The sequence below is a fragment of the Geotrypetes seraphini genome, chromosome 4 (assembly GCF_902459505.1).
Source record: "Geotrypetes seraphini chromosome 4, aGeoSer1.1, whole genome shotgun sequence".
Taxonomy (NCBI): Eukaryota; Metazoa; Chordata; class Amphibia; order Gymnophiona; family Dermophiidae; genus Geotrypetes; species Geotrypetes seraphini.
The window spans coordinates 19,350,232-19,375,627 of NC_047087.1; the positions used below are offsets into that span (position 1 = coordinate 19,350,232).

The 25,396-nt window shown below is 45.0% G+C and overlaps 1 protein-coding gene across 1 annotated transcript in view; it reads left to right on the plus strand.

Moving 5' to 3' along the window:
• The window catches only part of MLYCD (malonyl-CoA decarboxylase), a 118,237-nt gene that overhangs the window by 57,876 nt on the left and 34,965 nt on the right, over nt 1–25,396 (plus strand). The window contains exon 4 of the mRNA XM_033943810.1: nt 761–910. Within this exon, the coding sequence (XP_033799701.1) occupies nt 761–910 (150 nt within the window). The remainder of the gene's footprint in view (nt 1–760; nt 911–25,396) is intronic.

A 25,396-nucleotide genomic window follows, 5' to 3' on the forward strand; every position in this document is an offset into this window, starting at 1 on the left:
GTATGTATTCTTCCCAATTAATATTTCCAAATTAATAAAGTCTTTTTGCTTATTTGTAAATGGGTTTCTACCAGAGCCTTTAATTCAGTAGCATAATCAAATGAAATAACTATTTCTGTAGTTTATAGGGACAGGTGGGGACGGAGGGGATTCCTCGCAGTGACGGAGGGGTTTCCTCGCGGGGACAGGTGGGGACGGAGGGATTCCTCGCGGGGACGGGTGCGATTCCTCACGGGGACAGGTGGGGGCTTTGGCGGGGACGGGTGGGATTTCTTTCCCCGCGCAACTCTAGTGTGGTGTCAAATAAATTTGTAACTATGTTGAACAGTTCTTTTGTATTGGCTCCTTTTGAGCTGGTATTAGATGGGTTAATTTTGGATGAGTAAAAAGTTTTACGTTTTTCTGTTATGTGTATAGTTTTTTTTTATGTTGGATCTCCAGTTGTTTCGGTCGGACAGTTTTCCCGTTTTTTTCCAGATTCTTTCTAATCGTCTTACTGATTGTTTCATTGTTAGGAGTTCGACGTCAAACCATTTGGATGCTATGCAATATATTTCATTTAATTATTGTGTTTTACAATGTTTGCTTTTTCAGTTTAGTGTTTGAAGGGATAAATTGAAGCCAAAGTGGTAGTTTAAAAATACAGTTGTTTTTGTTTTATGTTTTAGATAATGCTGTACTCGGCAGTGCACATTTCATAACTATGAAAGGTTGCAAATATTTTTCTTAATATGATAATTGTGTATTCTTCTTTTCTCAGAGCATAGTGAAAGAGGTGTCAACATCGGAAGCAGAAGATGCAAATAAGATTACCTCTGCAATATTCTACTCAATAAGTTCAACTCAGCAAGGCCTACAAGGAGTGGAGCTCGGTACTTACCTCATCAAAAGAGTTGTCAAGGAGCTACAGGTAGGTGCAATGCACTCGATCAAATTAGTCCTGTCCCTTTATCCACATCTTACTGCCTTTCACACGTCATTTCTCAGTTCCACTGCTTGCTGTCAGTCCAATAAGCAAGATACACTTTTTGAATCTGGCTTACTCTTATGCATGGGGCAGAGGTTATAACATGGTCAAGTTTTTCAGATACCCAATTTTGACAAATTAACTAGACACTATGGTGTGTAGACTTTAAGCATAAAACATGCCTAGATAAGCACTTTAATAAAAACGAGCCTCAGCACAGGAGGAACGGTAGTCTCACCAGATCCCCAGTATCATACAGCTATTAAGCTGACCTGCTTCAATCATTGGCTCCTCTTACAGCCGGCATTCCCCACTGAAAAAACTCCACCGGGAGGAAAAAAACCGAGAAACCACCAGGTGTAGAGACTTATTTAAATTAAAGAACTATGCACCTCAGTGTCTAGAAATGTGGTAATACACACGACACATCACCCTCACGTTACATACACATACACAAGCCAAGTACTTAGCTGCTCAAAAAGGACGTCCTTCAAAAAACATTTGTAATCTTGCAGTTTGAATCTTCAGTGTACTCCACTCGTAATCTCAGTGGAGCCTCTAATACATCCTCCTAATAATCCTGAAACAAAATCCAACAGTCCTTATGCAGCTTCCCCGGCCAGTGGCAGAAATCAAATCCAGGTCTCATCCTCAACAACAGAAGAGCACCTTGCATTGGGGAAAACCAGTCAAACACAAAAGGCAAGCTTAATAGCGGCATGATACTGGGGGTCTGGTGAGACTACCGTTCCTCATTTATATGAACCTTTTCCTATCGTGTGTCCCGGATGACGGGACATTCCAAAAATGTCGTTGCCATCGTGGATAAACAGTCTGTACGGACTAATAAAGAGCCAGGAACATAAAATATTTGAATTTACAGACTTATGACTTATTTACATTATGTTTACAATAGCCGTAAATGATAACGGTGAATAATACAAAACTTTGCTGAACTAATTACGATTGGAACCAGCGTAACGTAAAATTTATTACGATAGGAAAAGGTTAAAGTGGTTATCTATGCATGTTTATGCTTAAAGTCTATACACCACAGTGTCTAGTTAATTTGTCAAATTTGAGTACACATATATTAGACTACTAGTGTTTTAGCCCGTTACATTAACGGATGCTAGTAAAGCCTCCTTCCCTCACATGTTCCCTTCCATAGTTTGTCCCACCCCCACCCTCCGAAGCCAGCTTGCCTGCCTGCCATCCCCCTGTACAGTAGAACTCTCTCCCCCCCCCCAGCAGTACCTCTTCCCTGCTCCCCCTATCCAGCAGCACCTATTCCCTGCTTCCCCGGTCCAGCAACACCTCTTCCCTGCTGCCCCTCACTGCCTTCCATAGTTTGTCCCACCCCCACCCTCCTAAGCCAGCTTGCCTGCCTGCCATTCCCCTGTGCAGTAGAACTCTCCCCCCCTGACCAGCAGCACCTCTTCCCTGCTCTCCTTATCCAGCAGCACCTCTTACCTACTCCCCTGGTCCCTCTTCCCTGCTGCCCCTCACTGCGTTCCATAGTTTGTCCCTCCCGCACCTTCCGAAGCCAATCTGCCTGCTGCCTGCAGTAGAACCCTCTCCTCCCTCCCCTATCTTCGCCGTGCAGCCGACCCCATTGACCCTCCCACCGTGAGACAGAGTGCCATATGGGCTAGTGCTGGGACGGATCCAGTCTTACCAGCATGTAATTTGCATTAATATAGTCGGTGTCGAAGCAGCCAGTGCAGGCGCAGGGATTCCCATGTGCCGGTGCGCGGCGCGGAGCGGCATGTGGGGCCTGGAGGAGTTCGCCCATTCATTTCTCCTCCGTTCCGACCATCCGTTTCTCCTCCCCCTGTGGAAATCACCTTCAGAGGGGCGGATTTGAAGTTTCCGTTCGGGACCCTCCCACCGCCGACAAACCTCGGGACTCCAGGTGCGTAGGCAGCACTTTAAACACGCTGCTTCGCGGCTTTCTACTGACGATTTCCTCTGCCGCGTCTGTCTCCGATGATGTCATCAGAGACGTGGCAGAGGAAATCGGCAGGGAAGGGCGCGAAGCAGCGTGTTTATAGTGCTGCCTATGCCGCTGGAGCCGGGAGGCGACAGAGAGGGCAGGTGGAGCTAGCGGCCGGCAGCGGTGGAGAGCAGGGAAGGGCGTGCATGCCACTTGTCTTGCCTCGCGTGAGGCCAGACCATAATCCGCGCATGCGCAATTCCTATGTGTGTTACAGCTCACGGAAAACGGACGCACGCATAGGAAGTGCGCATGCGCGGCTTACCGTTTTATTATATTATAGATATTGACAAGTTTACCTTGAGAGTTTTGCAAGTTTTTTGGATGCCACACTTGTTTTCCATTTCTACACTTATCACCATAAGTGTAGAATTGGAAAACGAGTGTTACATTTGTGCAGAAATTTGCATTGTCCTAAATTAGGAGTAATATTCTCATGCCTTGTCTTAGGGCTCCTTTTACGAAGCTGCGTTAGCGGTTTAACGCGAGTAATAGCGCGTGCTAATTTGCCGGCCGCGCTAGCCACTACCACCTCCTCTTGAGCAGGCGGTAGTTTTTCGGCTAGGGCAGGGGTTACCGCGCGCTAAAAAGGTGTGTGCCCTTAGGCTCTGTCTTTCACAATTGACTTTGCTCTTTACAACTCTTTATTTGCCATTTTTACAATCTGAGCTTTTGCTTTTAGGTTTTACCTGACAGACTAATAAAATAATTGTTCATCAGATAAAAACTTAGGCTTCACTGCTCCTAAAACTCTCACCCATCCCCTGATTTTTCTGGTGTCCTGCACTTAGCTTTTGTGCCTTTTTCTTCACAAACAAAGATTAAGTGAGAAAGTATGAAACCGTCTTGAACTGAAAAGGTATGATGGGATATAAATAAATCTTTATTATTATTATAAATATATTGTATATCAAGTGCAGTGGAACAGGCAGTTGTGAATTGCTTTTTTACTCTCTCCAAACATACAAGGACTAGGGGGAACTCAATGCCACTACTAAGTAGTAAATTTTAAAACAAATCGGAGAAAATATTTCTTCACTCAGTGTGTAATTAAATTCTGGAATTTGTTTCCAGAGAATGTGGTGAAAGCATTTAGCTTAGCAGGGTTTTGAAACGATTTGTGCACGTTCCTAAAAGAAAAATCCATAAGCCATTATTAAAATGGACTTTGAAAAATCTACTACTTATTCCTGAGATATTATCAGGTTTTTGTGGCTTGTATATTGGCCATTGCTGGAAATAAGATATTGGGCTTGATGGATCTTTGATTTGTCCCAGTATGGCAATGCTTAAGTTCTAATTTGATTTCTCCCCAAAAAATACCCATCAGTAGTATATGAAAAAAATGGGCAAAGAAGGGTTTTTTTTAGCCCCAAACTTCCCATTTATAATCTAACTTTCCCATTGTCCCAAAGCAATTTTACCAGTATTACATAAATAGATAAAAGATGTTTGCCAGCGATAGAGTCCAAAAACAATTTTGTACTAAGCCAGTAAGCAAGGATTCATCTAGTGGGTTTCCCAGAAATACAATTTACTAGCACTGGACTGTGAAGCCTGGGAGCTCTCAAACTGTGCTTTAGTTTTTCCATGTCTGTGTCTACTGTGCTATTACTTAAGCAGTTTTATCCTGTGTCTTCATTTAACATTATCCAGTATCAAAAACAGTGGTTCAGAATGGCTGGTGATGGCTTATTTTGCTGATTTAAACCTGCCTTTATAGAAACCCAGCTTCAGGTCTGTTTGCAATTTGAAATTGAACCATCACCACCTGCCAAACTAAATTATCCTTTGCTTTGCTCCATTACCTGGGAACCTTCTCCCACAGATATTTAATGTATACCAGTTAGGCCAGATATTCTGCTAAATGTAATGATAGAAAAATGTACAAAGAATAAGCAAATACAGTAGCTATACTGAGAGGGAAATAACCAAAATATTATTTTTTTTTCCTGTTCTTTCTGCGAGTGATTTCATGACTGATTCCGCCCATCTAATTTCAAGCCTCTCCACTTTTTAATTTCCTAAGAGAGATGCTCTGGAGAAGGGGAGAACCCAAGGAGGTTCAGTGTCAGGAGCAGAATGTGAGCTAGGGCTTGGAAAGGAAGAAGCGTGAAGCGCTTAAGCTCAGACTCGGCTTCTGCTGTAAAAGAGCTTTATTGCCTTTTTGATTTTATTTTTATTGTCCTTGTTTTTCAAAATCACTGTCTTAAGAGTGCTTTTCACTTAATTCTTTGTATTCGGTGCCTGGCATGGTTGAAGCAAGAAAACTCTTAAGCATGACTTTGACCAGTGGTGCAGAAATTACAGTGACTAATTCAATTTCAGGACTACTAATTGTTTAGGTCACTTCAGAGCATAGTGTATGCTACTTTGAACTGAACTATCATTATGCACCCAATTAAGCACCTTGTCTGCTAATCACATTTACACAAAAGTTATTTATTTTATTATGGACACAAGACAAGCTTATTTTCATCTGATGTAGAGGGGACCATGATTCTCAGCTGAGCTCTGTAAAACCAATTCTTCCGGGTGTTTTGGGTTGCCATTCCTTCAAAATACTTTAAACTGCTGTCTGTTTTTTTTGTGTTTTTTTTAATCTTTATTAATTTTCCAAACTTCAATTGTGCAAAACAAAATATACAGATACATATAACAGTATAAGAAAAGCACATTGATCTTACAGACATAAATGAGCAATAAGTTTTATTTCTCCCTCACACCTAATAATCAAGAAAAAAAATAAAAATACATAGAATTAATCTATAAATTTCTCAATTCAAGATTTCAGTGCAAATCCCCCCCCCCTTCCTCCCACCCCGGATATGCATGTTTAAAGGTCTATAAAATACAAACAATAGCATTCCTTATAGAATTTAGTAAATGGTTCCCAAACATCCAGAAATTTCCTATAATGTCCCTGTTGTATTGCCATCAGATGTTCCATTTTAAAAATATGACAGAGATTCCCACTAGAGAATGACACGGTGGCGGTTTACCCGCGGCTACCGCGTTTAGCCGCGGGTAGCCCGCCAAAAACAGGGAATAGAAACATAGAAATAGACGGCAGATAAGGGCCACGGCCCATCTAGTCTGCCCACCTTAATGACCCACCCCTACCTTTCTCTGTGAAGAGAACCCACGTGACGATCCCATTTTGTCTTAAAATCAGGCACGCTGCTGGCCTCAATCACCTCAATGGCCTCAATGAAAATTAGCAGCCTCTGCGGGGACGGGGACAAGGCCATCACCGCCCCGTGGAGCGGTGAATGGTCTTGTCACCGCTGTGAGGCATAAAGGATCGTGCAGTTCCCGCAGCCCCCACCTGCCACCCGCACGCCGGCTCGATCGTTTAACCAGCTTCCTCTCTCCACCTCACCTTAGTTTGCCGGCTTTCTTTTTTGGTGACCGGAACGCTTTCAAAAGAGCCACGCATGCGCGGCTGCTCAGTATTGAATCTTCAGCTCTGACACAACCGGAAACAGGAAGTTGCTGCAGAGCAGAAGATTGAACTTTGAGCAGCCGCGCGTGCGCGACTCTTTGAAAGCGTGCCGATCGCAGAAAAAGAAAGCCGGCAAACTAAGGAGAGCTGGAGAGAGGAAGCTGGTTAAACGATCGATCCGGCGTCCGGGTGGGCGGGTGGGGGCTGCGGGGACCGCGTGTTCCGGCTCACACAAGGAAGGAGGGGGTGAAAGGGAAAAAGTTTCTCTTCCTTGGAAATAGATTCTGAAGTGACCTCATCAAAGAAGACCAGCACCAAACATACAAGAAATCCCTTAAACTAGAGAATGACACGGGGAAAAAATCTGTCCCCGTCACCGCCCCGTCACCGGCCCACCATCCTCTGCACCGCCCCGTCACCGCCGTTCCCTTCACCGCCCCGTCACCGCCATCCCATTCACCGCCCCGTCACCGCCACTGCCATCCCATTCACCGCCCCGTCACCGTCCCCGCTGCATCCATATAAGCCTTAGTACTGTAATATTTAGCTTATTCCTTTCTTATAAATCAAAGTTCCTGCTGCTGAACTAGAGAAAGAGATGTTCAGCTGGCAGGGCTTTGTTTATAAATTTTTATCAACACAACTAAAGCAAAAAATAAATAGAATTTTTTTTCTACCTTTGTTGTCTGGTTTCTGATTTCCACATCTTCTCATTCAATTCCTTCCATCCACTGTGTGTCTTCTCTCTGCGTCTTCCATTTGCTGTTACTGTGCCTCTCCCTTCACTCCCCCCCCAATTGGTCTAGCACCCATCTTCTTCCCTCCGCTCCCCCATAGTCTGGCATCTGTCTTCTTCCCATTCTGTCTTCCACATTTCCCTTCAGGGTCTGTTCCTCTCCACCCTCCTTCAATGTCTGTCCTATTCCTTTCCACCACCACCCTTCCCTCCCTCCTTTACCATCTGTTCCTTTCTACCACCCTTCAGATCCTCTCGCGTGGCCTATCTATCTACCTTTCTCCCTCTTATTTTCATGGCACGTTACAATGTAATTTGTGTAAGCCACTGCAGCCTGCGAGCTCGGTCCCTGTCCCATCCCCACAAACCATCTCGCTTCTGTGTTCCTATTTTCCCCATTTCTAATATCTCCCCTATGTATCTGCCATTGCCCCCCCCCCCCTGTGTCCATATACCATCCCCATGGCATGTCCCCTTTATGTCTCTGTCCCTATGCCCCATGCACATAATTTCCCCTCTTTCTGTTACCTTCCTGTGTCCAGATTTCCCCTATCTTCCTCTTCCATACCAGTGTGTCTCTTCTTTTCAACCCCATCTAGCTTTTTTCCCTCTTTCTTCCCCCCCCCCCCCCCCCTGCTTCTAGCATCTGGCTCACCTGCCTGTCCTTCCCTTTCTTTCCTGCTGTGGATTTTTTTTCCGTTTTCATCCCCTTGGCCCAGAATCCTTTTCCCTTTCACTCCCTCCTTCCAATTTGAGCCGGGAACACTAGCGATCGCACGGTCCCCGCAGCCACTACCTGCCTGCCCAATCGATCCTAGTGTTTAGCCAGCTCTCTCCCTTCTCCTCACCTTAGTTTATAGGTTTTCTTTTTCGGCGACCCGCACGCTATCAGAGAGCCGCGCACACGCGCGGCTGCTCAGTGTTCAATCTTCTGCTCTGCTGCAACTTCCTGTTTCCGGTTGCGTCAGAGCAGAAGATTGAACACTGAGCAGCCGCGTGTGCGCGGCTCTCTGATAGCGTGCGGGTCGCCGAAAAAGAAAATCTACAAACTAAGGTGAGGAGAAGGGAGAGAGCTGGCTAAACACTAGTATCGATTGGGCAGGCGGGTGTGAGCTGCGGGGACCGCGCGATCCTTCATGCCTCACTGCGGGGACAAGACCATTCACCGCCCCGCGGGCGGTGAATGGCCTTGTCCCCGTCGCCGCAGCAACTGCTAGTTTTCTTCCCCGTTTTCGACGGGAGACCCGCGGCTAAAATGCGGTGGCCGCGGGTAAACCGCCACCGTGTCATTCTCTACCTTAAATAATGTCAAAAGAGCCCAAAATAGAAAACTGCTACTGCCTTGAGACTCCATTATTGAAGGAATCAACTTGAAATCACAGAAGAGACAGGAAAAGGTTAAATGCCTCATGGAATCCTCAGGTACAAAACACAAACCAAATTGTGAATGAAATCAGAGCAGACAGTAAGAATTATAAAATTGATGTCTAATGCTGAGGCATCTAATATAATAAAATGGTAGGCCGCGTATGCGCACTAAAAAAAACGTGTTCCCTGAGCTGTTGCGAAAATATGACTGCGCATGCGCGGCCCCAGCGGCAGCTTTCAAATTAAAAAAAAAAAAATTACACAGCTGCGAGACAGGAGCTGCGGCGGCAGCGGCGGCGACTTTCAACGACGAAGAAGCTGCAGCTCGGGAAGTCGGGGCCTCCCCCGCCACGTACAACCCGCTCCCTCTCCTGCAGCTCAGGCACCACAGAAGCTGTGAAAACGCGCAACCCGGTCCCTGCGTCTGCCTACCCTTCCCCCCAACACAGCGCATTTGCCCCCCCCCCGCCCCCTCTCAGAGAGTCCTTTGCCACTGACCACCTTTCCCTTGCCGCTGACCCGACTACCTACCCGGCGATTTAAGCAGCAGTCTTCACATGCTGCTTCAGGCACTTCTGCTGCCCTGATTTGCTCTGCCGCGTCTCTGATGATGTCATCAGGGACGTGCCAGAGTAAATCAGGGCAGTAGAAGAACCCGAAGCAGCGTGTGAAGACTGCTGCACAGGCTGCTTGAATGGGAGCAGGAAGAGGTGGGGAAAAAGGAAGGGAGGCCTATTGTTGGACAGGGGGAGCAGGAAGAGGTGCTGATGGACAGGGGGGGGAAATGAAGGGAGGACTACTGCTGGACAGAGGGAGCAGGAAGAGGTGCTGATGGACAGGGGGGAGGTAAAACAAAGGGAAAAGGACTGCTGCTGGATAAGGGGAGCTTGAATGGGTGGTGGTGGACAGGGGGGGAAAATAAAGGGAGGCCTAATGCTGGACAGGGGGAGCAGGAAGAGGTGCTGATGGACAGGGGAAAAAAATGAAGGGAGGCCTACTGCTGGACAGGGGGAGCCAGAAGAGATGCTGATGGACAGGGGGAAAAAATGAAGAGAGGCCTACTGCTGGACAGGGGGAGCAGGAAGAGATGCTGATGGACGGGGGGTGGGGTGGGTGGTGGTGGAAATGAAGGGAGACCTACTGCTGGACAGAGGGAGTAGGAAGAGGTGATGATGGACAGGGGGGAGGTAAAACAAAGGGAGAAGGGCTGCTGCTGGATAAGGGGAGCAGTGAAGGGGTGGTGGTGGACACAGGAGAGGTAAAAAGAAGGGAGAATGGACAGGAAAAAGTGTCTAAGGAGACAGAGAGAAAGAAATAAAGACAGACACACACATATATTCTAGCACCCAAGGGAGGAAAATGCTGCACAGGGAAGTAGGGAGGGGTGAAATGCTGATGCACAAGGAAATGGAGGAGGAGGGAATGCTGATATGGCTACTGTACAGGAAAGTAGACAAGGGGAGATAAATGCTGCATAGGGGGCAGAAAGAAATACAAATAATAGGAGGGAGGGAGACAGAAAGAAAAGAAGAAAGACACAAGGGCAGGGAGTGAGACAGAAAGAAAGAAAGACAGACATACATATATTCTAGCACCCGTTAATGTAACGGGCTTAAAGACTAGTTAGAAATAATGCCTCAGCAATACAATTTTCAGAAGTTCTATTTGCTCATGGTAAGGGAGAAGAGAGTCTGCTAGTGATGGTGGGGGGACTGATAGAAGATATGAAAGAAGGGTGGTAGAAAGGAACAGATGGTAAAGGAGGGAGGGAAGGGTGGTGGTGGAAAGGAATAGAACAGACATTGAAAGAGGGTAGAGAGGAACAGACCCTGAAGGGAAATGTGGAAGGCAGAGTGGGGAGAAGACGCTGGAAGGGAAGAAGACAGATGCCAGACTATGGGGGAGCGGAGGAAAGAAGATGGGTGCTAGACCAATTGTGGGAGGGGGTGAAGGGAGAGGCACAGTAACAGCAAATGGAAGACGCAGAGAGAAGACACACAGTGGATGGAAGGAATTGAATGAGAAGATGTGGAAAGCAGAAACCAGACAACAAAGGTAGGAAAAAAAAATTCTATTTATTTATTTATTTTTTGCATTAGGATAAAGTAGTATATTAGTTGTGTTGATAAAAATTTATAAACAAAGCCCTGCCAGCTGAACATCTCTTTCTCTAGTTCAGCAGCAGGAACTTTGATTTATAAGAAAGGAATAAGCTAAATATTACAGTTCTAAGGCTTATATGGATGCAGCGGGGACGGTGACGGAGCGGTGAATGGGATGGCAGTGGCGGTGACGGGGCAGTGAAAGGGATGGCGGTGACGATGACGGGGCGGTGAAAGGAACGGCGGTGACGGGGCAGTGCAGAGGATGGTGGGCCGGGGACGGTGCAGTGACGGGGACAGATTTTTTCCCCGTGTCATTCTCTAATTCCCACCAGAAAGTGAAAGTTAACCGATCCCAGTTTTTCAAATTCCTCAAGATAAGTTGTATGGCAACCCCTGTCATTATAAAAATAAGTTTGTTGTTACAAGAAGATATTTGGCTTTTAGCCCTCATTAATGTACCAAATAGGATGGTGTCATACGTCAAAGCCACTGGATTTTCCAATATTTTGTTGATGGCTTTAAATAACTCTTAGTTAACTATGTAGAAACCCACATACCTTAGTCTGTGTATACATATAAAAATTTAAAAGGAAGAATGCAAAAGAGTATATTTATCTTTTCAGAATAAGAGAGCAAAGAACTATGCAGCCTGCTTAGCTTAATGTGATATCTTAAGAATGACATGAAATGAGCTACAAAAGCAGTGGGAATACAAAAAAAATAAAATAGAAAAAGGTATCTCAGCTTCTATGAATTGATCTGATCTGCTTAATTCAAATACAGCTAAAAACTCTTAATCACATGCATTAAAAAAAATCCTCAGCCAATTTGACATGCAGGATATTGATGCTATTTCAAGTTTCAAGTTTAATAAAAATTTGATTTGATCGCAAAATCTTAATTCAATGCAATTTACAAGTACTAGTAAAATTGTGATCATTCACTAAATCTAAGTTTACAGTTTATTAAAAATTTGATAAAAAGCTTTACATTACATTTCAAAGTGTTGTACATTTAAAATAAAAAATAAATAATGAATAAAAACGATACAGGAACAGACATACTAGGGGGAGGGAAGGAATAGAACAAAAGGGAAGAATGTGAAAAATTACAATTCTTAAATTAAAAAAAAAAAGGAGGAAAAAGGAAAAGATTGGGAAGAGTTTTAAAATTGAGAAAAAATAAAGATGTATTAAGATGATATAGGATAAATTAATCATATGCATCCTTAAAAAGGAACCAATTAAGCTGCGCTTAACTTAACTAAATTTTGTTCTAATCTTAGATGTAATGGTAGTGAGTTCCAAATAGAGGGCGCTGTTACAGAAAAAATGTATGGGCGACGAGTGCCAATTATTTTTAGAGAGGGAACATTAAGGGTAAATTGTGATGAGGATCTTAAGATTCTAGGGGAATCATATGGAATAAGAAGTCTGTCAATAAATGCTGGTGCATTAGTCTATCGAGTCTTAAAAGTAAGGAGGGCGATTTTATAAATGATCCGATGCTGAATGGGAAGCCAGTGAGCATTCTTCAACAGAGGAGTAACGTGATCAGATTTTTTTGAGTTAGTGATAATTTTTATTGCTGTGTTTTGTACAAGTTGAAGATTAAATCGAACATAGACGAAACTGGCCAGATCAGCTATGTGAGAAGTGATGCAGACATGAGAAACAAGTTGACTAGTCTCCTGCTGAAATGTCAAAATCAAGACAGATTGCAGTGTACTGAAGACTATATAGCACATGGCCAACACAGCACAAGTATAGAAATGGTTTGAGTTTATAGATGAAAAAATTGCTTCCCCTTGGATTTATATTCCTGCTGTAAGTGAAAAAACTTTTGATGTAGATCTATTTCATAATACCCTGTTTCCCCGAAAATAAGACCTAGCATGATTATTAAAGATGTTCGTAATATAAGCCCTACCCCCAAAATAAGCCTTAGTTAAGATGACCCCCAGTGTCCCTGGCACTCTCCAATTCCATCCCTGACACAAGTGCTGCCCAATTTGCCAAAAAAATCGGACTCATCAATTCAGCGACCTGGTGAGACCTGATATACCCTCCACTAGGCTTCCTAAAGCAGCAGCGGTGGCAGCGTTCTGAAGGGGCTGCTTCATGGTCTTCCCTGCTGTGGGATTCTGCTGTACAGGGAATGGGCAGGAAGGATAGAAAGATGCTACAAAGGAAAGGCTCGTCCCAGCGGGGAAGACTGCGAAGCAGCCTGTTCAGAGCGCTGCTGTCACTTCTCTATTTGGAGGCCTCAGAGCGGAGGTATGTCAGTCTCACAGTGGGAGGGTCCGTGGGGTTATGCTACACAAGGGGATGGGGTGAGAGGGGAGGAAAAATGCTGCACTTGGGGGGGGAGAAAGGAAAAATTGGGGTGGAGGAGAGGAAGGAAGAGATGGAAAAAAAAAATAAGACATCCCCTAAAAATAAGCCCTAATGATTCCCCCCCCCCCCCCAAATAACACACTGTCTTATTTTTGGGGAAACACGGGTAGTTGTGTTTGAAGCATGCTCAAGAGTTTTTAATAAGAGACGGGACCTAAAGGCAGAATTTGAAAATTCCATTGACTCAGTCTCTTCCTTCCTGTCAGTGGTTAACATGGTGCTATTGTCTTGGCTCTGATTGGGACCCCACTGGGAGGATACTTCCTTTATTTTCCCAGTTAGGGTCTGGCAGATAAGAGCAGTGGTTGCAGTATACTTTGTTCTTCTATGCAAGGCCTGGGGACCAATAGCTGTCCCCCAGAGACTTCTGGTTTAGCTCCCATTGGTTTTATGAGTTTTTTCTGCTATTCTGCCTCTTATCAGGCTCAAGACAGAAGGGGTCCATCAAGCCCTGTAGCCTGTTCTCACAGTGGCCAGTCCAGGTCACTAGTACCTGGCCAAAACCCATGGAGTAGCAACATTCCATGCTACCGATCCAGAACAGGCTGTGGCTTCCCCCGTGTCTTTCTCAATAACAGACTATGGACTCTTCCTCTAGGAACTTGTCCAAACCTTTCTTAAAACCAGCTACGCTATGCGCTCTTACCACATCCTCTGGCAACATGCTCCAGAGCTTAACTATTCTCTGAGTGAAAAAAATTTCCTCCAATTGGTTTTAAAAGTATTTCCCTATTATTGGTTTTAAAAGTATTCGATGTCCCCTAGTCTTTTTAATTTTTGACGGAGTGAAAAAATCGATCCACTTGTACCCGTTCTACTCTGCTTAGGATTTTGTAGACTTCAATCATATCTCCCCGTTTTAGCCTTTCCTCATACGAAAGGAGTTCCATTCCCTTTACCATCTTGGTCACTCTTCTTTGAACCTTTTTTAGTGCCACTATATCTTTCTTGCGATAAGGAAACCAGAATTGAATGCAATATTCCAGATCAGGTCGCACCATGGAATGATACAGGGGCATTCTAACATTCTTAGTCTTATTAACCATCCCTTTTTTAATAATTCCTAGCATCCTATTTGAATTTTTGGCCGCCACCACACATTGGGTGGAAGATTTCATCATATTGTCTATGATGATACCCAGATCCTTTTCATGGGTGCTAATCCCCAAAGTGGACCCTAGCATCCGGTAACTGTGATTCAGGTTATTCTGCCCAATGTGCATCACTTTGCATTTGTCCAAATTAAATTTCATCTGCTATTTTATTGTGGAATTTTTGATCTGTAAAATTTGTATGTTGATAAACTATTGTTCACCGCTTAATACCATTGTCAATAATGGTCAATCAAAAATTAATCAATCCAGTCGATGTGCCATTTCAAAACTGGTCCAGCTATAACTGACTCGGAGGCTTTTTATCTTACTTGCACCTGAAACTCGCATCAGCTAAATCCTTTATGCCAAATAATTTCATTTAAACTGCCGTGAATGAGATATATAACATGTTATCCAATCCTCATTTGTAGCAGTTAACTTCCCAGCACAAATTACACATTCATTGTAACAAGACCAGAAGGATCCAAATGATATGACTCATCTGTAAGACAAAAATTTATAACCATGGGATGAAGGTGTCACTTGCCGCCAGGATTAAAAAGGAAATTATGGCAAGGGTTTACTTTTCACATTAAAAACCGGCTTAGTCATGAAGAGTGTACAAGAGATTCATTAAATGTAACAGACTTTGGGGTTGACTTACAAATGTTCTACCAGATTCTTTCTCTCTTGTTAAAGCAAATGTCTGAAAATTGAAGCTGATGAAAGAGAAATGATATTAGACTATTTAATAAAAAGAATCCATGAAAGGAGAGTGAGAGAGAACCCATGTTTTATCAGATATTATCTCATTAGCTTTTGACTCTTCTCAAATTGATTATCCTAGATTAATAATTTTCAACCTTTTTTCATCTCGTGGCACATTTACCATGCACATAAATTGTCATGGCACACCACTGGAATCTAACCCTAACCCATTCTCTTCCATTCCCAACTATACCGTCAGTTATTTCATTTAGTTACGCTACTGAAATACATGGGAGCACCGATATACCTGCTACTGGGAAATTGGAACAAGATGGACTGCTAGATTCCTCAAGCCAGCAGAATCCTTCACCTCCAGTTGCAGAAGCAGAACATGACTCTCACCTAATAAAAAGTTAGGGTACCACCAAACTCATGCAGAGATACTGGGCTCCCTGTATCGTGCGACACCAGCTTCTGCGTAATGCTTCCAAAATTCATACAACATAATGACAAAAACAAAAAGAAAGAAACCTACATCGGGATCAAAGCACAAAAAAAGATTTTGAAATGTAAGTAAACAAATATGTAACCTGTGCAATGAAAAGCACTTAACAAATCAGACCCACATATCAATCCATAGCACCCAGAAGGTGGCCTTGCTCATTTTTTGATATATTCCCATAAGACTGTGGTTTCACAATGGAGCTTTAGAAAGTTCTTTTGAGACATTTAAATTGTCAATGGCTCATCAGACCTGCAAAAGAGTTTGTCCTTGGAATTCCCAATAATCTGAATAGCAGTTATAAAATGAAATAGATTTCAGCTTAATAACTTTTAAGCTGAATGGTTTCACTTGAAATATGAAGTGCTACTCATATATATATATATTTTTTAAATACCCGTAAAAGAGAAAGCAGTTTTAGTGTTTTCTGAAAATGCTAACGACTACCCAATAAAAGAATGTACAGTGGTACCTTGGATTATGAGCATAATCCGTTCCAGGAGCATGCTCGTAATCCAAAATGCTCGTTTATCAAAGCAAGTTTCCCCATAGGAAGTAAGGGAAACTTGCTTTGATATGTTTCCACCCCCCACCTTCCTCCCCCCCCCCCCCCACCTCCCCCGAGGCCAGCAGCGCTGCTCTCCCTCCACGAGAACCGGCATTGCCCCCCCCCGCGAACCGCCCCCCCTCCCCCACGATCCGGCACCCTCCCGCCGCGACCTGAGGTCCCCCCCAACCCACCTGAACCCTCTTCTTACTTTTCTGTAGCCTCCGCAGCGGTACTGGCACCAGCATGTCCTGTGCGTGGTGCTGGTGCCTGAAGATCTGCTTCCTGTGCTGGGCCTTGAGAGTTCATGTTCGACGTGAACTCTCAGGCCTTGCACAGGAAGCAGATCTTCAGGCACCGGCACCACGCACAGAACATGCTGGTGCCGGTGCCGCTGTGGAGGCTACAGAAAAGTAAGAAGAGGGTTCGGGTGGGTTGGGGGGACCTCAGGTCGTGGCGGGGGGGGGGGTGCCCGATGGCGGCGGGGGGTGCCGGTTCGCAGGGGGGGCGCTCGCAAATCGAAGCGCGCTCGGTTTCCAAGGTGCCGATTTTGCGAATGTTTTGCTTGTCTTGCAAAACACTCGCAAACCGGTGCACTCGTAAACCGAGGTACCACTGTATTATAAAGCTTTCCAGCATGTTAATGAAACTACTTCCAGGTAAGGTCTAACTCTGTAAACTCCACTGCCTAGTAAAATAACCCCCAACTGTCTTTGAGAGTACAGGCAGTTACTACATATGCCTGGTGGCACTATAGAAATAATTAATAATAGCATATGTCAGCAGCCAAATAGTAGATCTGAAAACACCAGCAGCCCACGATGTTTCAGGATATGACAGACACTTTCATTTTAAAAAAAACTGTGAATCTTAGCTTTGTAGAAATATAAATTATTAGTGTGACAAATAGCCCCTAAGATACTGCAGCTTGAAAAAAGCATGGCACAATGGAATTAACTACAAAAGCGATCCTAGAAGCTTCTAGCTGTTCCCGAGTTGCCTTAAGTCTGCCAGGGAGATGAAAGTCGGTGGAAACGGGGAGCCTCTTTATTCTACAATGAGCTCTTGTGTGTTAGACATGTAAAGCTAGGCACTTAGGGCTCCTTTTACTAAGATGCGCTAGCGTTTTCAGCGCATGAACAAAATTACCGCGCACTAAACTGCACGGTACGCTTCTAGAATAACGCCGGCTCAATGCTGCCGTTAAGGTCTAACGCGGGGGACAATTTAGCACGCGCTATTTCGCGCGTTAATACCCTAATGCACCTTAGTAAAAGGAGCCCTTAGAATATATTCAGGTGCTGTGGTACAACCAGTCATGACTGTCAGTTTCCATCCTGCAGAGGAAAGCTTGAATTCTCTTTATCTGTTTCCTTTCTGAAGACAGATTCCCAAATGATCAGAGCTATTTCATAAACTAGCCTCTTAACATCCTACTGTATTTAACTTAGCAGTAAGATTAGATTGTGTTTTTCATGAGCTATATACAGTACAAGAAAAGCTTTCATCTTTAGTGCTACAGATTCTTAAGTGTCCGAACTGAATTAGCTGATCTGTACGTGTTACTTCTGTGTTTGGATCTTGGGCCTGACCCATTTCCATCAGTGCTGATCATCAGGAAGCCATTGCACAACAATGGTCTCTCGTAGTTTTTCCCCCCCTCTACTCCATGCTCTTAATAGACTTAAAGTTTGGTGAGATCTTGCTATCTTCGTTGATTCAGCAATTGTGATCATTGAAGTGAAAAGGGATATATTGAATGTAAAAATCCCCAAACCCTAAAGAAAACCACCTCCGGGTAAAGAACACCTGCACCGTCTCCCTTGTGATGTATTACCAGTGGAACATATTGTTTGGTCTGACATCTGATGTGCGGTATTTGGCTTTCCCTCCCTGTGGAGCTGCACTTAACCCGCCTGGGTTTGAGGAGCACAAAGCTGAACAGAAGTGATTTCAGTCTCTCTTGATAAACATTTATTTAATGAATATTAGTATTCGTGAAATGCTCGGGATGAGTTGCAGACCCAATGCAAATGGGTACTGTGAAAACTCTTTCTGGGCCCTGTGTATAAATGGGTTTTACCTAACATTTACACACTTTAGGTGTTATTGCATACTATTTGCACACCTCTTAATATTTACTACTTGTTCCCTGACAGTAATGCTAATGTAAAAGGAAATCCCCTTTATAAAAATACAGCTGGGCTGGTCAGTTATGAATGTTAGATGTACTGTTTTCATGGAGTCCACTTGACACAGAAATATTACAACTCCTACTGTCTGTCATCATCCTAGCTCCTAAAAAGAAATCGCAAATGACGGCCTTCATGTAAATGTGTATTTATTTATCCCATCCACTCCCCTTTTAGGTTAAATACATAGTTGCCATTGGGCCACCATTCCCCGTCTGCACTCTACCTACAACAAGAGCCTTCAGATCCTTGCTTGCTCCTCAGAGCATGTAGATTTTTCGGTGGCAGGAGAGAGCAGTGACACCAATTACACACTGACATTTATTTTCTCAATTTTCTATACCGTTCTCCCAGGAGAGCTCAGAACGGTTAACATTAATTTATTCAGGTACTCAAGCATTTTTTCCCTGTCTGTCCCGGTGGGCTCACAATCTATGTAATGTACCTGGGGCAATGGTGGGGATTAAGTGACTTGCCCAAGGTTACAAGGAGCAGCATGGGTTTGAACCCACAACCCCAGGGCGCTGAGGCTGTGGCTTTAACCACTGCACCACACTCTCTCTCCCAATGCAACTGAGTTCCTGTTTTGGATAGTAGCCTTAGAGATGGAGGCTCTTTAGCAGTAGATCCATATAAAGGCATCATGTTAGTGGGAATGCCTTGACACCTATCACAAAACTTGGTGCCAGTCTATTGCTCAGATTACCTAGCTCTACATCAGGCTTGCTGCTCTGAACTATGTCCCCCTGCATCCTGTGGTAAGAGGGCAGGGGTTTTAAAATGGTAGTTAATGCTGCCACCTTCCTACATGTTCTTTTTGCGCGTCCCATGTTAGAAGCAACAGTTAAAATAGCAGTCCTGCCTTAGAGTTAATCCAGTGTTACACCATTCAAGTTTTCTCTCGCAAAACAAGGATGCATGGACAAGCTTCCTGAAAAGACTACACAGGTACCAAAATAAGTACCTTTCTGAAATATGTAAACCACTTTGATTGTAACCACACAGAAAAAACAGTATCGTATATCGAGTCCCATCCTCTTACCCTGGGGTGGAGGAGAGGCCTAGTGGTTATATCAGCTGCTTCAGCACTCTGAATTTATGAATTTGCTCCTTGTGATTCTGGGGTGAAAATATGAAAACCGCTCTGATGGTAACCACCCAGAAAAAGTGGTATATCAAGTCCCATCCCCTTTATGATCTCTTAATAACAGATATCAAATTTACTTGTTCATTCGTCATCTGTAGAACAACCACAACGCTTTAAGCTGCCATATCTTGGACCCCAACAAGTCCATCAGAAAAAAACTATTCGAGACCATCTTCAAATTTCAGGGCCCCAAAACCTGGAACAGCCTACCACTATACCTGCGACAGACCTCATCATATGGCCACTTCAGGAAAATGTTAGACATATCTTTTCTCTCTGTCATTCTTCTGATCGCCATCGAGTTGTAAATCCAGATCCTTACTGTAATTGGGCTAGATCCTGAAATTATCTTATTCTAAGCCGCACTGAAGCCTTGTAGAAATTTGTGGGATATTCCAAGTGCAAATTGCAGTGGGAGAATACGTCATGAAATTTAAAATTTATTTTTTCATCTAATTCAGAGCTGCCAATCCTACAGCAAGAGCTGTGTTTGGATGCGGCTCTAATTTGGACTTCCTGAAGAGAGAAATTCATGTGTCTGTGTAACTTTTTTTTTTTTTGTTTTTTTTAAATCTAAAGCTTCAAGAGCTTTCCTACCGAAAACCCTTAGAGGCCTCTGGCTTCTTGATGAAAGGTAGTAATTTGGCATGGTTTCTCCTCACTAAATAGCAAATGAATTCTGCCTGAGAGTAAGAAAACATATATCTACTATTAGGCAATGAAAGGAAAAAAAATGGAACCTGTCTGTACCTAAGAATTCTCGGATGAGTTAGAGTAGTGGGGCAAATATTGGCTGAGCACCTCTATCCTAAATTAGCCTGATAAAGTTATTCTGTTGTATGCGGCATATAACTGCAGTAAGAAAACAACCTTAAAAATGTTGCTTGCCTCTTCACTAACAATGGTAATGATTTTAGAGGAAGATGTTCCCTTTTCGACTGCTTTGAAGTCTTCTGCAGACTTGTAGAATATAGTGTATTTGTTTCCATCTTCATCCAGCTGTTGATTTAAAAGAAAGCACTGGAGAAAATTACAGTCATTATATGATATTTTGTAAAACATTTATTTATGTTTCTCCATTTCTCTTTTCCTGCGCAAACTATGTGAACAGATTGTTCTGCCCGGGTACTAGTAGGCTGTATTCTGTAAATGGATCTGCTAACCTAGTCCTTGAGACAGAATCGGGGTTTGAGGACATTAAAAATGCTGCTGAATATGCCCTCTAAAGGCCCATGCCCAGGCTGGTCTGGGGATAGAGATAGGGTGGAATGTAGACCTAAGCAGTTAGAGATTTTCAGTCTAACTTGCTGACCAGTCGCATAGTTAGGACAGAAAAAAGGCTGTCCTAACTTTATGCAGGGATTTAACCAGCCAAAAAGAAAAACTGCAGACAAGCGTACAAGATGCAGGCTGTGTTTATTATTTTAGTTATTTCATGCAGTTAATGTTACCACCTTTTTACAAACCAAGGGACCCGATTCGGTCTGTGTTTCGGTTAACACGCTTTCATCAGGGATCCAAGGTTGACAAGGTATCAAATTAAACCGCAAAAATAATAAAACATGAGCCTGTATAAATCGGATAAAATCGTTGACCAAAAGTCTCTATATAAACTCACTACGTAGTTAACCAGCCACCAGTCTGAATATCAGCTAGTTTCCGATTAACTTCTGGGTCCTGGTCTGAAGTGCTTCTATCTCTATCTCCCTCCCCCCCCCTCCAAACATCCAAATTTTCCCCATTTCCCACCCCACTCCTGGAAGCATAGCAAGATCCACCTTCCCTCTCCTACAAATGCCAAGCCACACTGTCCCCTTCTGATACCTGCTCTCCCCCCAACCATACCCTCTGGTCACAGGCTTATCAGTCCACTTCCCTGGTGGTTCATTACAGGAGGGATGCCTACTGCTTCTGGTTCCCTAAAACGGCTGCTGCATCCTCTAAGTATAGCCTTAGGACCTTTGCCACATGGCGTGGGAGAGGTAAATAAACAAACAAAAAAATCACTCCTGCCTGTTAAAAGAATCACTGGGTTGGTAGAGTCTAGCAGATTCACAGGGTTACACGTACTAAGCCCAGCAGAGGGAATGGGGGTTGTGACCTTTTTTTTCAGTGGAGTGAAAGAAGACATATTCAGATTCAGCATGCACCCATAGACATGTCCACACAGTCCTAAAGAACGTCACTCAAGCTTGCAAACTTCATTGCTATTGTGCTCATGATTGCCAGTGGCTCCCAGCCAGTCAATTCCCCATCAGAAGTGTAACATGTACTGCAGTCAGTGATAGAGCAAAAGCAGTGCTAGTTTTGTTGAGAAGCACATGGCTTAATCTGTCAGGGGAGGGGAGAAGAGAGGAGGTAAGAGCGAACTTGACAGGGATAGAGACTGGAGAAAGGGGGCAATCGAGCATGCAAGTTTGTTTTTTCTTTTGATGCTCCATGGTTGTCCTTAGCAAAATTTTTCCAAAAGCTACTACACAAACGGGACAATCTTTAGGACCATTAACATAACATAAGAACATAAGCAGTGCCTCCGCTGGGTCAGACCAGAGGTCCATCGTGCCCAGCAGTCCGCACACGCGGTGGCCCAACAGGTCCAGGACCTGGACTGTAATCCTCTATCTATACCCCTCTATCCCCTTTTCCAACAGGAAATTGTCCAATCCTTTCTTGAACCCCAGTACCGTACTCTGCCCTATTACGTCCTCTGGAAGCGCATTCCAGGTGTCCACCACACGTTGGGTAAAGAAGAACTTCCTAGCATTCGTTCTGAATCTGTCCCCTTTCAACTTTTCTGAGTGCCCTCTTGTTCTTTTATTATTCGAAAGTTTGAAGAATCTGTCCCTCTCCACTCTCTCTATGCCCTTCATGATCTTGTAAGTCTCTATCATATCCCCTCTAAGTCTCCTCTTCTCCAGGGAAAAGAGTCCCACTTTTTCTAATCTCTCAGCGTATGAAAGGTTTTCTATCCCTTTTATTAGACGTGTCGCTCTTCTCTGAACCCTCTCGAGTAACGCCATATCTTTCTTAAGGTACGGCGATCAATATTGGACGCAGTACTCCAGATGAGGACGCACCATCGCCCGATACAACGGCAGGATAACTTCTTTTGTTCTGGTTGTAATACCCTTCTTGATTATGCCTAGCATTTTATTCGCCTTCTTAGCGGCCTCTGCGCACTGTGCCGTCGGCTTCATTGTCATGTCCACCATTACCCCCAAGTCCCTTTCTTGGGTACTCTCCTTCAATAATATCCCTCCCATCGTATAGCTGCACCTTGGGTTTCTGCTACCCACATGTAGTACTTTACATTTCTCATTTGTGTAGGTAAATTATAGAGAGACGTTGGCAAGCAGTTAAAAGTCACACTCGGACTTTTAGCTGCATTTAGTGAAAGTGTTTATTTTTATTCCAAGTGGATTACAGCATTATATAGCTTAGGTCATAACCAGCAGAGTTTGTTTTCAGATCTGATTAGTTGAATTTTGTAAAAGCAGTTTCTGACCACGGCATTGATTTGTTGATGATAATTGAGCTTGCTGTCGATGATCACGCCCAGGATTTTTGTTGCGGATACCTCGGTGATCGGCGACCTATCGATGCAGATTGAGGCTGACAATTGTATGCTTCCAGGAAGCCCGCCACTCGACAATGCTACTCCCAGAAATGGACTAGATTCTCCTCATGGTGTGTTTCTAAATCAAAGGAACCTCAGCGAGCTTCCTTATCCTCCGTGCTGGACTATCTCCTACACCTATCTCAATCTGGGCTCAAGTCTACATCCATACGAGTCCACCTGAGCGCTATTGCGGCGTTCCACCAGCCCCTACAAGGGAAACCCCTCTCGGCCCATCCGGTGGTCGCCAGATTTATGAAAGGACTCTTCCATGTTAACCCTCCTCTCAAACCACCCCCAGTAGTTTGGGACCTCAATGTAGTCCTTTCCCGTCTCATGAAGCCCCCGTTTGAACCACTCAACAGGGCCCCTCTTAAGTATCTCACCTGGAAAGTGCTTTTTCTTGTAGCCCTTACGTCCGCTCGCAGAGTCAGCGAACTCCAGGCATTGATGGCGGATCCACCATTCACAGTATTCCATCATGACAAGGTGGTCCTCCGCACTCACCCGAAATTCCTGCCTAAGGTGGTCTCCGAATTTCATCTCAACCAATCCATTGTACTTCCAGTATTCTTCCCTAAGCCCCATTCTCACCACGGAGAATCGGCCCTTCACACTCTAGACTGTAAACGTGCTTTGGCTTTCTACCTGGATCGCACCAAGCCACACAGAACCACTCCTCAACTTTTTGTCTCCTTCGATCCTAATAAGTTGGGAAGACCCGTATCAAAGCGCACCATCTCTAATTGGATGGCGGCTTGTATCTCTTTCTGCTATGCCCAGGCTGGATTATCACTTCCTTGTAAGGTCACAGCCCATAAGGTCAGAGCAATGGCAGCCTCAGTAGCATTCCTCAGATCAACACCAATCGAGGAGATTTGTAAGGCTGCCACCTGGTCCTCAGTTCACACATTCACCTCACATTATTGTCTGGATACTCTCTCCAGACGGGATGGACAGTTTGGCCAAACAGTATTGAAAAATTTATTCTCTTAAGTCGCCAACTCCCCCTCCATCCCACTGAGGTTAGCTTGGAGGTCACCCACTAGTGAGAATACCTGCCTGCTTGTCCTGGGATAAAGCAATGTTACTTACCGTAACAGTTGTTATCCAGGGACAGCAGGCAGCTATTCTCACGTCCCACCCACCTCCCCTGGGTTGGCTTCTCAGGCTAGCTACCTGAACTGAGGAGACACGCCCGGATCTCCGGGCGGGAAGGCACCGGCGCATGCGCGGTGCGGGCATCTAGAAACTTTTAAGTTTCTACAAGCAACACGTGCTTGTGAGACGTCCGTACCGGGGCTCTGTCTGATGACATCACCCTCACTTCCTTCCACAGTACCACCAGTGGTCATCAAAGTGCCGAAAGCTACTAAGCAGAAGCACTCGACCTCGAAGGAGCGCGATGACCGTACAGGAGGACCCCCTTTCGGTGCGGATCCCTCCTTATCGGCTTCGCTACGGTCCAGGCTGGAAGCTCAATTCGTTGAGCTCATGCAGACCATCGGACCCGGGCTCATCGCTGCCATACAGGGTGACCTCCCGGTACCGGTCCAAAGGGGTGGTCCGCCCCCTCCCCCTCCTCCACGCCGTTCGACCTCGAAAACCGACGAGGACGAACGGGGGAGGGCGGCGATGCCCATGCGGCAAGCCTCGCTTACCGATATGCCGCCATTAGAGCCCATTACGCCTCCGCGCCAACATGGGACCAGACCTCCGATCGATACTCAAAGCCCTGGGCATAGTCAGGAAGAGTTCTTCCGCACTCCTTACCAGACTTGGGTAGCATCGCAAGAATCCGCATCGCAACCCCAGTTGCGATCCACCGCTTCCAGCCCTATCCACCACTTGGGGGCCTCGGGAGACCATGCGATGCACAGACGATCCCGATCCCCGTCCCGCCACCGAGACGGGCACCGATCAAGACACTCATCTTGGCACTCTTCACGCCATTCGGAGGTGTCACCGCAGAAAAAACTGCAACGTATGGGATACTCCTCATCAGAGGTGTCCCCTCCGGAGGGACCGGAGTACGAGGAGACACCCGTACCCGATTCTCCTTGCCACTCCCCGATGTCCATGGATCCGGAGGCCTCTTCCTCCTCCAGCCCGTCTCACAGACCGACGCTGGCGGATCAATTGTCTTTCTCATCATTCCTCCGACAAATGGCGGATGATCTGGATGTGACCCTTGACACGGGCTCCCGATACTCCAAAGAGTATCTGGACACCATGCATTTACCTAACCCTCCAACGGAGTCGCTTCGGCTCCCTCTGCATAAATTGCTGGATCAGACCTTCATGCAGTGTTTCGAAACACCGTACTCCATACCGGCGATTCCCAGCAAACTCGATGCTCGATACCGCATCGTGCACCATAAAGGGTTTGAGGGCCCTCAACTCTCCCACCAATCCCTACTGGTCGAGTCCTCTCTTAAACGCTCTCATCCCTCTCAGGTCTACGCCTCTGTACCGCCGGGCCGAGAGGGGAGAACGATGGACAAATTTGGTAGAAAATTCTATCAAAACTCCATGATGGCGTCACGGGTACTGAACTACAATTTCTTTTTCTCTTCC